The 14,696-nt window shown below is 35.1% G+C and overlaps 1 protein-coding gene across 2 annotated transcripts in view; it reads left to right on the top strand.

Moving 5' to 3' along the window:
* LOC135771674 (uncharacterized) overlaps nt 1–14,424 on the top strand; it is a 76,024-nt gene extending 61,600 nt beyond the window's left edge. For both annotated transcript variants that reach the window (XM_073815404.1, XM_073815403.1), the window contains exons 4-5: nt 11,110–12,348; nt 13,262–14,424. In XM_073815404.1, the coding sequence (XP_073671505.1) occupies nt 11,110–12,348; nt 13,262–13,446 (1,424 nt within the window). In that variant the 3' untranslated portion in view covers nt 13,447–14,424. The remainder of the gene's footprint in view (nt 1–11,109; nt 12,349–13,261) is intronic.
* The last annotated feature ends 272 nt before the right edge of the window (nt 14,425–14,696 follow it).

Genomic DNA, 14,696 nt, shown 5'->3' with positions numbered 1-14,696 from the left:
TGAGAAGATTAATCATGGGGAACATAAGCTAAATGTAATTTTAAAATGTATTTAATTTAAAAACAAATTTAAACCGAAAGCGGATTGTTTATGCTTGTCAAATTTATGCTGGCTCGGTCAAAAAATTTCGTCAGGCAGTATTTGATATATGTATTTGTGTTCATGGAAAACAATATAGGCTATAGAAATTCGTGCTGAGTGACAGGAAAAAGACAACCGTGCTATTGGCACAAGAAAAAAAAGGGTCAATGAATACGAACAAATAAATCGAAAAAAAATTAAGATATTGTTGATTCTGCATTTATCCAGCCCAGCATAAATTTGACAAGCATGTGCTTTCGTTTTAAAAATGACAGTTAAGCCTTTAATCATATAAGGGAGAAAGGCGTGTAGCCTACCTTTGCTTTCTCCTCATTGTTCTGCATTTGCCAATGAAAAAGTCAGTCATATTTGTTATAAAAAAAAATCAATGTATGCTACATAATAATAGAACTTGTTAATTTTTTACCAAAATAAGAAAAAGAAAGTCGGTAAAAATGTGCACCCAGCTAGACACTCAAAATGAGGGCCGGAGTGGGACTCGCTGACTATTAAAATAATATAATTAAATCCTCAGTAGCCATATCTGCTATAATGTTCTCTGCAGCCTTGAAAATTCATTGTATTTTTCTAATATATCATTTCCAATTCAGTGCAAATACAGTAGCCTAAACAATTATGATTTTGCCATAATTGTGCAACCCTATATTTTAATATTATTTAAGTAAACTTGTTAAAAAACTACTAAAAGGGAACAAATGTGTTTTCCCCTATATTTCTATAAAAAAATGTAGGTCTTGTAAATACGTATGGGGTTGCAATAGTTTGGAACCTACTGATATACAAAACTGGCTAATATGTCCTGACTGGAGCTGTGCGCGTCTGCGAAAAAAAAAAACGAAATAGGCGTCAGCTCATTTAATGTCATTGTGCTTTCAGTTAACCTGTTTAGAACTAGAAGTGTTCGCCCTGCCCTCGACTTTAGGCGGTGCGTTCAAGTTCATATACAGCGTGCAGACAGCGTGCCCGAGCGCGAGGGGGAAAAGTCCGCGGGAGAAACTCAACAGCTTTAATGTACAAAAACCTTACGACAAACGAGAAACGTTCTAACGGAAGCCTTCAGTCAAGCAGGATTAAAAAGAGGATGAGAAACGTGCAAAATATACAATGTACAGTATATGCAGTTATGTCATTAATAACTACTGCTTTTAAAAGGACTTTTAAGTTATTGTTTTTGTTTCATTTTCAAAGTTTGATACATTGTGCATAATGACATACTTGGAAAAAGGGATAATTCAACAATAATTTATAATTGTATATCTTTGATTAATTTTATGAAATACATCAACTATATTTCAATGCACATTTAGGCCCTGAACAAAAAACAACTCGCGAGGGGAGGACTAGGGATTAACCCTTAATTAACTTTAAGGAATTAACTTTAGTGTTTAGAATTCAGTTAAAAACCAAAAAAAAGAATTCTGTGTGCTTTTTGTTTAAAGTGCTTGTTTTTATTTAATGTATTTATTTATTCACTGGTGGTAGGGTTGGGGGACAATGAAGGGGAGGGGGGGAATAATTTGATGTAACGGGTGGAATAATTTTAACATGTCACCTGCAGTCCGGGTGAGGGTGGATTGCAGACTGCGGGTCTAAAAGCCAAGACTGTTTTGACTCGATTTGAGTGCCTAGCTCGATTTGAGTGTCTAGCTGGGTATGCGGTTTTATCTACTTCGTTTTTCTTATTTTACACTGTAAAAAATGTTTTGTGGCTTAGTAAATTTAACTAAATAAAATTAGTCAATTATATAAAAAATAGGTTAAAAGAAAAACTATTTTTGAGTAGAAAATAATGCAAAAATGTGAGTAATTCTAGATTAACACATTATTTAGTTAATTCCTAAATTTTATCATGTAAAATTTGTGAGAAGGAAATTAAATAATTATAAAAAAACAATAGGCTGTATTAACTTAAAAATATAGTGCATCATTTTTGCATCCACTTTTTAAAGAAAATTTTACATGGAATTTTTAGTAGGCCTAATTGCTTCTCCATGTAAAACTTACTTAAACATTGCAATTGCTTAAATTGCAAAGGCTTAAATTCAATGTAAAACTTACTTTAAAAAAGTATATGTAAAAATGATGCACTGTTTTTTTTTTTAGTAAATCCAGCGTATAATTTTTTTCATATTATTTTTATCAGTGTACTTAGTTTGTTTAAAACGGTCATATTTGTTATTAAAAATCATCAATATATGCTACGTAATAATAGCAAAAGAACTTATTTATTTTTCACTAAAATAGGAAAGTTTCTTCATGCCACAGTCATAATTTTGGATAAATGCAGAATATGCGTGCCTATTCTACTTTTTGTAAAAAGCAAAAAGGATTAAGTGAAAATAATGAATCGATACTTGATAAATGGGTGACTTGTTCATTATTGTAGTATCAAGAAATGCATTACATTTTTTAAAAACAAAGCCCGCCTTTTAATCTTTCTGACTAGAGCTGTGCGCCAGGCAAATTCCAAACGAGCAGGGCTGGGTTTCCCAAAAGCATCGCTAAGTAGATCGTAAAAACAATCTTAAAATTCATCTTAGAATTATGGGCCGTTTCCCAAAAGCTTTGTAGCTTAAGTAGCACTCGAAAATCATCGTAGATCTACGAGTGCTCTGGAGTAATCGTTAATTTATAAGTGCATCGTAAGACAGCAGTGTTACAAGGTCACCTGCAGGACAACCAGCAAATTGCACTCCTGCAATAACGATAATGTAATGTTTTAAATGTAGGCTATATTTATTTATTGGGTTTTTTTTTCTTTGTTTATTTGTTTAAATTACTTTAATATAATATATTTAAAATTCAAACGAGAAATGAAATTTAAATGACTAAACATAAATTAATTAAGAAGGAAAACGTATTTGGTACAATTTTGGTAAAAGTTGGTACTAGCAAATTGATAAATGGTTCCTACCAATTGCTGCTATAATTCATCTAGGCTACAGTAAAAAAATATTTTTTTGAAGGGTATGGCATCTGATTAAAGAAACCAAATAAATATTTACGGTACAATGCAATAATCCTTAATAATAAATAAACATAGATAATAAACAACAAATAAAAAGAAAAATCTAAACTATATTATAAAATGCAGAAGGCATTGCGCAGTGGGACGAGTCCTAACTAAATATGAAAAAATAATATTTCATGATGCACAAATTATTAAAACATTTAATAAGTCATTGAAAAATAATTAATAATATTTTAAAAAATATTAGTGCACATCGGCTGAAGATCATTAGCCTAAACAAGCTTCTGCTACAATTACGAGTCATTCAGTAAGTGACATTTCAGCACTTGACAAAGGGATAGCGACTCGTTAGTAGCACTTAAAACCCAGCTGCGAGCGATCGTTTTACCTTGTAGAAAGCACTCTTGAGTGCTAAGTTCAATCGTTATAGGAAAACCCAGCCCAGGACCATTTCCGACAATAAAATGCTCTGCAAAGTTAACTAAAACAACTGCAAAATTTACCTGTAGCCTACAACGGACTCGAAAGCTACAGAGAGTAATAGCTTTGAGCTGTTAAAAGCAGAACAGACCTTAAAGGAAGGATTGTAAATGGTGGATATAATATTAACATGTAATTTGCAGTCCGGATTAGGGTGGAATGGCACAGGCAGACTGCCGGTCTAAAAACCGAGACCGTTTTGACTTCATTCCGTACACGCTGACAGGCAGCTGCTTCTATAAACGGCTTGCGCTTGTTTGTCTCCATGCTCAGTCTGGAAACAGTTAAATGTTTCTAATAACAGCACGATTTGTAAGTGCATTCCGGTCACGGTATGTATATCAAATGCATATGGTCAAATAGTTCAATTAGTGCTGCTGTCAAATAAGGCTCATGTTTTTGTTAATTACGGCAAGTTACATCCAATATTATCGTTGCACCCGCTTGCTTTATTTTAGCTGCGTCACCTTAGCAGCTCCACTCCATCCAGCTGGCTCGCTGACGCTCGGCAAATGTTCGTTGAAGAGACACTGATGTTTTAAGGATAAAACCGCTTCATGCAGTGTTTTTAACGATTTAATGACCTCGGCTGAATTGTCAGGCACTGATAATAACTTAGACGAGGGGTTGTTCTAGTTCACGTTAATGCTACATATTTGCCATGCTATACATAAATGCTTTAATATCATTAATATAATATCGATAACGCGGTCTGGCCGCATTTCAGCGCTGTAACACCGGCAACGGTAAATGGCAGTGAGCCCAGCTTTTATTTTGAAAAGAGCTTATTGAGGGGGCGTGGCATTACTTTGAAGCAATACCCCTGATTGGCTGACTACACGCGTGGATCGTAGTGACAAACTCTGCGGAAAGATAGTGCCAAAAAGATCTGTAGACTTGTGCAGAAGGATTCGTGAATGCCCTGTGATCTGCAAACACAGATTCAACACTTGCATGCTGAACTTTGCACAGAATGTGTAAGAATGTCTTTTTACAATGGTTGGAAAATACAAGTTAGACTGTGTTTGTTTGCAAATTGTGAGGAGGGCATTTGTAGATTTTTTTAATGGAAAACAGCGAAACAGTTGTGCCAAAATTCTGAAAACAAATGCAACACAATCTACAAACAAATAATGACCCTCATGCGCAGACAAATCACTTTGCATTCATTTAAATTCTGTTTGGCAAGTACAAGTCGATGATTTCTATTTGTGAATCATAAAGAGTTGGTTTGCGGATTTTAAATCTATTTGTAAATCGCATTTTATATTTGTATGTCATGAAGAGTCTGTTCGTGGATTTTTATATATTTGTAGATCTCGTTTTACATTTGCGGATCATGAGGAGTTTGTTTGCAGATTTGGAACCTATTTGCAGATTTGTTTCGTGTTTACAAATTGTAGTCTCTTCATTTTCAACGATTATGGCATTATTTTGTCACCAAAGCGAAACAATAGTGTCAGAATTCTGAAAACAAATGTGACACAATCTACAAATAGAAAATGATATTCATCTGCAAAGAAGTCACTTTACATTCATTCAAATTCTGGTTTTCAAGTACAAGTCACTGATTTCTTTTTGTAAATCATGCTTTATATTTGTGGATCACAAAGACGATTCGTAGATCTTGTTTTACATTTGCGGATCACAAGGACTGTGTTTGTGGATTTTTAATCTATTTGTAGATTGCGTTTTGTGTTTACAAGTTGTAATATTTATTTATGACTTTTACTCTGTCCATTTTCAATAATATTGGCCTAAAATTACCCCCATAAAAATGCAATATAAGATCAAAGAGTAGAAGTGAAACATTTCATATTTCTGTTAAGCATCTACTTTGCACTGGAAGTTTTTATTATTATTTATATTGTTTACATTGTAATTTTTTATTTGGTAACATTTAAGTTATTCATATTGTTTATGACACCGGTGGGTTCAAAATAAAATGGACACGATGAAATAACAAACACTTGAGTTTTTTTTAATTAGTCGTTTAGAATAGTCGACTATTCGAAAAATTAGTCGAAAGATTAGTCGTTAGAAAATTAGTCGTTAGTGGCAGCACTATTGTGTTGTCCTTAAAGATGGATATCCAGTTTGCGAGAAATGTGGACGAAGAGTGGCTGCAAAAGGAGAAAATACGTCGAACATGTGCTACCATATTCGCAAACACATCCCTCTGTACAGATGAAGGTGTGTTTTATTTATAATTTAAAGCAGTATTATTTCCATGATGCAGAGGGAATCCCAAAATCCAGTCATGAAAATCGGCATAAATCGGAAACGGATGTGTGTTTAATTTTCGGCCAATCTGTTTTCGGACACAAAGCTGTTATATAAATGCAAGTGAACTGTCTTGAGGAAAATCTTGATGACATTTTCTTGTCGTTTAATCTCTATATAATGCCTGATAAAGCGTTGTTTATAAGCGCACATGTCTGTTTTGTTTACATGTGAACGCTGGTAACCTCTCGCTCTCCGTCTCGTTCTCTTGAAACACTAAAGCACATTAAAGTGATTTATATTACAAGTCAATTTTAAGTTGATTATACATAGGCGAAATCTAAAGAGAAATAACTTATTTCTTATTTTGTTCAAATGAGTGATGCAGCATCATTATTTTATTTTTTTCAAAAGTTTTTTTTTTAATATCTGTTTTCATTCATTTAAGGGTCATTATAGCTGATGATTATAATACTACAAATAATTTTATACCGTGAAACTACGAACACCGTGATAGTTTCTGAGACGATTATCATACCGTGAAAATTTCATACCATTACAACCCTACATATCCGATAGCGCAGGTGCACAGTCAAACGACTTCATGTTTGCGTCTTTTTGGCTTAAATGGACAAATGCTCATATGCCAAAATAGCTTTGTAATTTTTATAGTAAACATTTGGTTACTGTACGTCTTAAACGAATAAACATTGTATGCATTCGGTTTTATAATAAGCATAATCTGTCTCTGTCATTAAAGTTAATTAAATATCAAAATAAGAAAACGTTTGTATCTTAGTAAATAAAGATGAATCCACATTTACTTTAATTTTTTTTGCCAAACATCCTTTGTGTTTAGCTCTGCTATTTGAAATAAGTTGAAGGTTTATCATGGAGTTTAGATTTCCTGATCTTTTGCTTCATTAAAGGGATAGTTCACACAAAATTTAAATTCTGAAAAATGTTGTTCTAAACCTGTACGAATTTATTTTTTCTGATGAACACAAAATAAGATATTTCGATAAATGATGGTAAGCACGCAGCTGATTGTAACCATTGACTACCATAGTAGGAATAAAAACAACATGATGGAATTTAATAGGGCTGTGTATCGCCAACAATTCCCCGATACGATACGTATCCCGATACAAGGGTCCCGATACGATGCGCATCACGATACAAGACTATTTTGAATTACATTTTTGTTCAGAATTTAGTAACATTTATTATTATTATTTTTATTATTATTTGTTTATTGTACATTGAATAAGCAGTGTTGTAACAGTTGTGTTTTTGCCATTAATTTATTAGCTATTAGAAATATTTAGTTACTTAACTTATGTTTTTCTTAAAAGCAGTTTTACAAAGATGATGCCTTACTCTTGTCTCTCATTATTCTACATCTATGAATATATCTATAAACATGCAGTCAGACTTAATACTATTTAATAGAAATCAGATTATTAATGTGACAGTTATAGTTTGAAGTAGCTCTGTATCTCTTCTCTAGACATTCACTTTTCACATGCAAATCTTTGTCGTGTTTCTTCTCAAATGCGTTAGTACTGTCTTATAAGAGAGTGGCTAATAAAGCCCTTTGCAGTAGTATAGGCTAAGATATCTGCGCTTTCATACTGAACTCATTGATTTTAATGCGCGCGAGAGAGAGTGCGAGTACGCGGCTCACTATGCAGACACGTGCGCCAGCGAGACAGACACGCAAAGTGAAAGTAAACCCCGCCACCTTTAACTTTACGTACTCTGCGGGACACATGCGTCCTTTCCATATGGATCACGAATCAACAGCAATTCGTCACGTTACTTTCAAAAGTACATCCGAATCGATACGGAAGGTGCTGTATCGATGCGCGCATCGTCAGGTGCCATGATGATGAATCGTCGTAGGGATATTTTGAACACAGCACTAGAATTTAATGGATATACCATTAATTGTGTGCTTACCATCATTTATCAAAATATCTTATTTTGTGTTTATCAAAATAAAATAAACTTATACAGGTTTAGAACATACGAGTGAGTAAATGGACAGAATTTTCATTTTTGGGTGAATCACTTTAACAGAAATACAGCAGAAATTTTTTAAATTCACCTTTATTATGTTTACATTTTATAATGCATTCATTCATGCTTTCTTGATACATAGTTACACATCGTTTCCTTTCCTGGACTATGGACCCCCTAAAGTAGCTTTGGCCACCCCCTGGCCTGAAATCACTGATACAACCTTTAAAATATATAATTAAGAATGTTTTTGGCATTTATTTGAGATACATTACGGTTTTTATTAATCAAGCAACAGAAACTAATCGTTAGATTAATCATCCAATTAGTCGTTAGATAAATCAGAAAAATAGTCGCCCGATTAATCGTTTAATAAATGGTCGTTTACCCCAGCTCTAGTAATCGTGTCAAAAGTAGTATAACAGTAAATAAAAATTGTCGGGCACATAAATATCCAAATAGTCATTATCTGTAAAAAAAAAAATAATTATCGGTCGATCTCTACTGAACACTATCTGAGCACTTGGGGGTTTAGAATGACACAGGGAAAAGGGATCATTTGGGATGAACTATCCCTTTAAAAAATACTTAATCTTATTCTAGAACTGTCTTCATATAATGCAACAAGGATTGTGAAGTGAAAATCGTAATTTGTACAAATTAAAAATATTCCTCTGTTTGACAACTCCTACAAAAATGTGGATTACTCAAAAAGAATCATGCATAATTAGGGGTGGGAATCGGGGGGGATTCAGAATCGATTCTTAGGGTCCCGATACAATTCAGAATTGATTCTTGACGTACTAATTTGCATATCTGTGAGGTCATTACGTCTCATTTGCTCTCAAAGCCAGGTTAATGTTTGCACTTTTGCTACTAGTCCCTGAGCTGTCATATACTGTACTTTAATTCAACTAAGGGATAAATAATGTCATTCTTACATATGAAGAGTTTTGTTGCAAAACGAGAAAACTCCGTTTTTTTTATTTTTCAGAAATCTTGTTTTTTTTTGGTTGTGCATTCCAATTAATATCAATTCAACTGCAGTTGGTTTGTTTTGATTTAAACCTTCGTAACTTAAAAAATACAGCTAACTAGCACCATAAAACAAAATAATAACATGATAAAATAATAATAAACATGTTTTGACTAAAATGTTAAAAACTGAGTTTTCACGTTTTGCAACGAAACTCTTCATATATGTCCTGTAATCAAACGTGACATATTAATTCTGAATGTTAACCATCATTAACTTCCACGAACTGATTAACGTTAAGGGTCTAGCATCATCATTATACACAGTGATTTTGGCAGCATTAATGTATTTATATAATGCAGCGCACCCAGCGACTGAATGTGCATATTTTTACAAAAGTATATTCATGTTATATCTAAACAGTCAGTGGATGGTTTAGGGAAACGCTATAGCACAGTCAGAAGAGTCATTAAATTAAATGCGCTGTTCTCCCTGCCGCTCACTGAACAGAGAAAAGGCAGAGAAAGACTATCCCAAAGTGTATCTTGTTTTCTTGCAGTTTAGAATGACTCAAACAGGGCTGTTCTAGATTTAATTTCTTTCTCTTCTGCTCTTGTAAGCTCCGCTATGTGCTCGTGCAGTGAGCGCTCTCTTAAGTTGTCCATTTGCAGCACCTCTCCCCCAGTTGAGTTTCACCTTTTAGTTCCGATAACATCACATTATTATTTTGTAAACTAACATTTAAGAATTGATTTTTGACATTTGTGAATCGATTCAGAATCGTCCCACGTCCGAATCGCGATTCATCGAAGAATCCATTTTTTTGTCCCACCCCTAATTAATGGGTGGTTTCCAAGACAGGGATGAGACTTGTCCTAGACTAAAATAAATGAAGGAGCTGTTCAAACTGAAAACAACTTGCAAAGACACATCTTAAAGCTATGGTCTACGATTTCAAAATTGTTAAATATTAATAACCTTGTTTAGATGCTGGTTTTGGTTCTACAGTAAAATCGTAACAAAATGAAGAGAAAAAAGAATTTAAAAAATCCATTCACTATATTGGGTGTATAGCAGCAAAGAAGTTTACCAATACATTGGTCAACTGCTCTCATCCAATCCCCGCTCCACTTGAAACTCCACCTTGCGCTCGCGTCTCCACCTTATCGCACCCCGCCCCCTTCTGCGACATGAAATTTGTGACAGTGTATGGTAGCTAGCAAAGTAGCAACAGCTCACAAATGGAGGGAAAAAAAACGACAGCAGCAAGCGGCCCCTGCTTGTCCCTACAGTAAAGGTCGGAAGAAAGAGAAAGTCTGTAGAGGAAATAGCAGAGATAAAAAAAATGTGAAAAACGCCGGAATATAGGGTCCGCCATTGACCGTTGGAGGAAGCTTCAGGGAGATTTTGGGCTAAAAACCGACACTGACAAGGCGGACTTTTTGTTGAGCGGGTTAGCATTTATTTATACTTTTATGGTGTGAGGTGTTACATAAATATCTTAAGTATGACAACATGCTCATGCTGCCGGTTGGCATTGGAATGTTAGCCGTTTAGCATCGCCTATATGATTATATTTCTTGAAGTGCTTGAATATATTTCAATATGCCTAGCAGGTTTCTGTTTGAGCCGATCGGAATTTGAACAAGATGCGCTGTGTGCTGCTATAACAATTACTTATAACCTTAAAAATACTAACTCATAATTATTGTCCAATTATTGTGCAATTAATGTACGCTAGGTAGCACTTTTGGCCAGGGGAAACAAGGCTTAGGAGGGGAAACATATGCCAAATGTTGTTGTGAAAGTAAATGACGTCAATCAGTCATAATTGTAAGTGTTCATTCCTTCAAGGCTTTGTGTTCACTGCTTTCAGCTAAATCTCTGTAAATCTTGGTAAATCTCTTTTCTGATGTTTACTACTGGTGATCACAGCTTGACTGAGTGACGTTGTTCAGGTTGCTTCCCGGTGGGAGGGATCAGTTTTTAGTAAGGCATGTTTGTTAAAACTAGTTATATTTTATAATTAAACTAAGGCCTAGTCCTGACTTAAGCTAATCCCTGTCTGGGAAACCATCTCTATAGGTTTTGTAATTGATTACTAGTTATATTGTTATTATTTTAATAAAATATTAACAAAAATAATAAAATTCCTGCATATGTTTTCAAATTTTAGTTTATTTAATGTGCAATGACCCAGCTGTAATAACAGGACTGACACCTGTCTTCTGTCTATATGTGTGAATCTAGAAAAAGATACAGAATCTCAATTCTTCATCCTTCTTTGTGTAAATAAGAGTAAAAAGACAATTTAATTGTTTCTTGTTTCTTTCAGATGTGAAGAGTGATTCATGTTTGGATATAGAAATAACGTCCTCAACATCAAAAGAGCGACTGACAGCACAAACTCTTTCCTGCATCACCTGTGGAAAGACATTCAGCACACAGAGACATTTAGAGAGACATGAGAGAAAACACACAGAACAGAAACTCTTCACCAGATCTGAGACCAAATTTACTACCTTACAAGAGAAGAAACTTAATTCAAAAGACCACAGAGAGAAGAAGAAGAAGCAGTTTCACTGTGAGCAGTGTGGGAGGATTTGTGTCTCTTTCTCTCAACTAAATGTTCACATGAGGACACACAGCGGTGAAAAGCCTTTCAACTGCACTGAATGTGGAAAATACTTCAAAACCAAACACACTCTTAAAATTCATCAGAGACTTCACACAGGAGAAAAACCTTACGAGTGTCCTCACTGTGAGAAGAGATTTAGTTGTAAACATAAACTGAAGACACATGTGCTTTTACACACCAATGAGAGACCGTATCAGTGCAGTGAATGTGAAAAAACCTTTAGGGATTCAAGTTCATTAAAAAAACACCAGAATATTCACATTAAAGAGAAACTCTATCAGTGTTCACACTGTGATAAACATTTCTGCCTTAAATATAATCTGATGGTCCATCAGAGAGTTCACACTGGAGAAAAACCTTACAAATGCTCTCAGTGTGACAAGACTTTTTCTCAGTCAGGTCACTTCAAAGAACATCAGAGGGTTCACACTGGAGAGAAACCTTACATCTGCACTCAATGTGGAAAGAGCTTCACTCATTCATCTCAATTCAGAGATCATCAGAAAGTTCATACTGGAGAGAATCTTCATCACTGTAGTGTCTGTGGGAAGAGTTTCTCTAATATATCTAAATTCAGAGTTCATCAAAGAGTTCATACGGGAGAGAAACCTTATCACTGTAGTGTCTGTGGGAGGAGTTTTAGTGTAAAGTATACCTTAATAAGTCACATGAGAATTCATACAGGTGAAAAACCTTTCAAATGCTCTCAGTGTGACAAGACTTTTGCTTATTCATGTCACTTAAAAGTCCATCAGAGAGTTCATACTAGAGAGAAATCTTATTACTGTAGTGTCTGTGGAAAGAGCTTCGCTAGGTTATCTCAATTAAGAGATCATCAAACAGTTCATACTGGGGAGAAACCTCATCACTGTAGTGTCTGTGGAAAGAGCTTCTCTTGGTTATCTCAATTAACAGTTCATCAAAGAGTTCATACTGGTGAGAAACCTTATCACTGTGGTGTCTGTGGGAAGAGTTTTAGTGTAAATGATACCTTACTAAGGCACCAGAGAGTTCATACAGGTGAAAAACCTTACAAATGCTCTCAGTGTGACAAGACATTTGCTTATTCAGGTTACTTCAGAGTCCATCAGAGACTTCACACTGTACAGAACCTTTAACTCTTTCCTCGCCAGCGTTTAAAAAAAAAAGTTGCCAGCCATCGCCAGCAGTTTTCATGATTTTCACAAAAGTTTAATGTCTTCAAGAAAATGTACAATATATCAAATAAAGAAATAGACCCTCTGCTTTCAAACAAAAAAGACATTTCATCCTACCTTCATTAGTTCTCTTTTATCACCTCTGAAATATTGGTAGGTTTTTCAAAAACACCAAATTTTGATCAAAAAGTTGAGATAATTGCATTTTTGTAAAGAACTTTTGATGGAGATCCAATTCAGAGCGATCCTCAAAAACATACACAGACTGTTTGCCCTAGGGCAGTGTTTCCCAATCCTGGTTCTCGAGTACCCCCTTCCAGAAAGTTTTAGATGTCTCCTCATTTAAAACACCTGATTAAACTATTCTGTCTCCTTTCAGAATGGATAGCATGTCTCACCAACAAGCTGTTGAGTAAAATCAAGTGTGTTAGATAAGGAGACATCTATAACTTTCTGGAAGGCGGTACTTGAGGACTAGGATTGGGAAACACTGCCCTAGGGCAATACTTGGCCCTGTCCCAAATGGCGCACTTCATGTGGACTTTCGGTCTCGTGGCCTTAAATTGCGCGTTCTCACTGAGTCTATGAGTCCGTAGGGTGTCCCATCTGTCATTTTTACGCTTTGAAGTGTGCTCATCAGCGCCTCCTTTGCCCCCTTGATGCGGCCTTCAGCGAAGCCCGCACTGCAGCAGGCTTCGCGCACTTTACCAACCCAGAAGTCCTTGCGAAAGGGCAATCAGACGACGGAAGGGAGGAGTTCATACTGACGTTCAACTTCTCTACCTATTTCCGGTGTGATGCTCGAGTCTCTCAAAATACGACTCCGGTGCACCCACGTGGACTCGCATCAAGGGTCCCTAAAGTCGGGACTACATGATGTCATCAAAGTGTGGACTCTGAGGAGGACCACAAGTCCGGAGCGTGCCATTTGGGACAGGGCCCTTCTGAGTTGTATAAGTTGCGGAAGAGCACTCGGAGCCTGCAGCTACAGACCACCGCCCAGAAACCCGCATTCGCAGACCCCTCGTTTTTCGAGACAGCGTCCCCTCCCGTTTGGAAGATCGTATAACACCCTTATCCAAATGGCATTGAAAACAATTGGATGCAATATTACGGTCTCGTTTTATTTAAAGTTATCCAAATAAATATTTGCGTTCCCTGCTTAATGCATGTGCCAAAAAACTCTCTGTATTCTCTGACTAACAAGTCAGTAGTCTGCAGTATTTTTTGAGCGTGGGTGTAATTGAAAGAAAATTACTGATGGAAGGGATACAATTACAGATTGAACGATCTTATGTAAAATATTATTTGATAAATTGCTGCAATGTTTTTTATGTAAATTCCATTTTTTTTTTCAGTTCAACCTGTAATGTTCTTATTAACATTATATCACGCTAACATTACAAAACTTGTTTTTTCATATTTTGAATGCAAAGCAAAACTTAAATAAGAATAGACAAAACACCAATAATAAACAATTCTGTACTTTATTGAACAATTAACTAAACATCATCTTGCTGTAAACAGGAGAAAGCAAAGAAAAAATGAAATAATTGTGCTAGTGACTTTACTTTTCATCTTCAATTGCATTAAAAAGAACTCTTCATTTATAAGTCACTTTGGATAAAAGTGCCGTCTGCTAAATGAATAAATGTCAAATAATGTAACTGCATAAGTAATTACTTCCTGCAGGTGATTTTCCTTCTTTTTTCAGTCTTTTGGAACCTGCTCTGTCAAATTCCTTGTCTTCACTACAATAAAAGATGAATGTCATTGTCAAAAATATTGTGAATTACAAATACCATTTTTTTGCAAGAAGGGTCACGGAGGAACACCTCCTCCTGCCAGGATAATGCCTGCATTTCACATAGGCCATGAATGATGGCCTGTCCATATAAATTAATACATCAACTAATTAATAAAAAACATTGCATATATGACAATAACAGAAAAGGCTGGTTAATAAATAGTGTAGGCATAATACATTTGATCATTAGTCAATTGTATGAGTTGTAAATAGCTGGCAACAAATTTAGATCACAGTTAAATTGATATTGATTCATTTTAATACTTACTTTTCTAAGAACTTATTTAAGTAGTCTACATAAATTATATAAAGTAAAATAA

Source organism: Paramisgurnus dabryanus, chromosome 8, assembly GCF_030506205.2.
Source record: "Paramisgurnus dabryanus chromosome 8, PD_genome_1.1, whole genome shotgun sequence".
NCBI classification, from domain to species: Eukaryota; Metazoa; Chordata; class Actinopteri; order Cypriniformes; family Cobitidae; genus Paramisgurnus; species Paramisgurnus dabryanus.
This window is presented reverse-complemented; position numbering and strand designations above follow the sequence as displayed.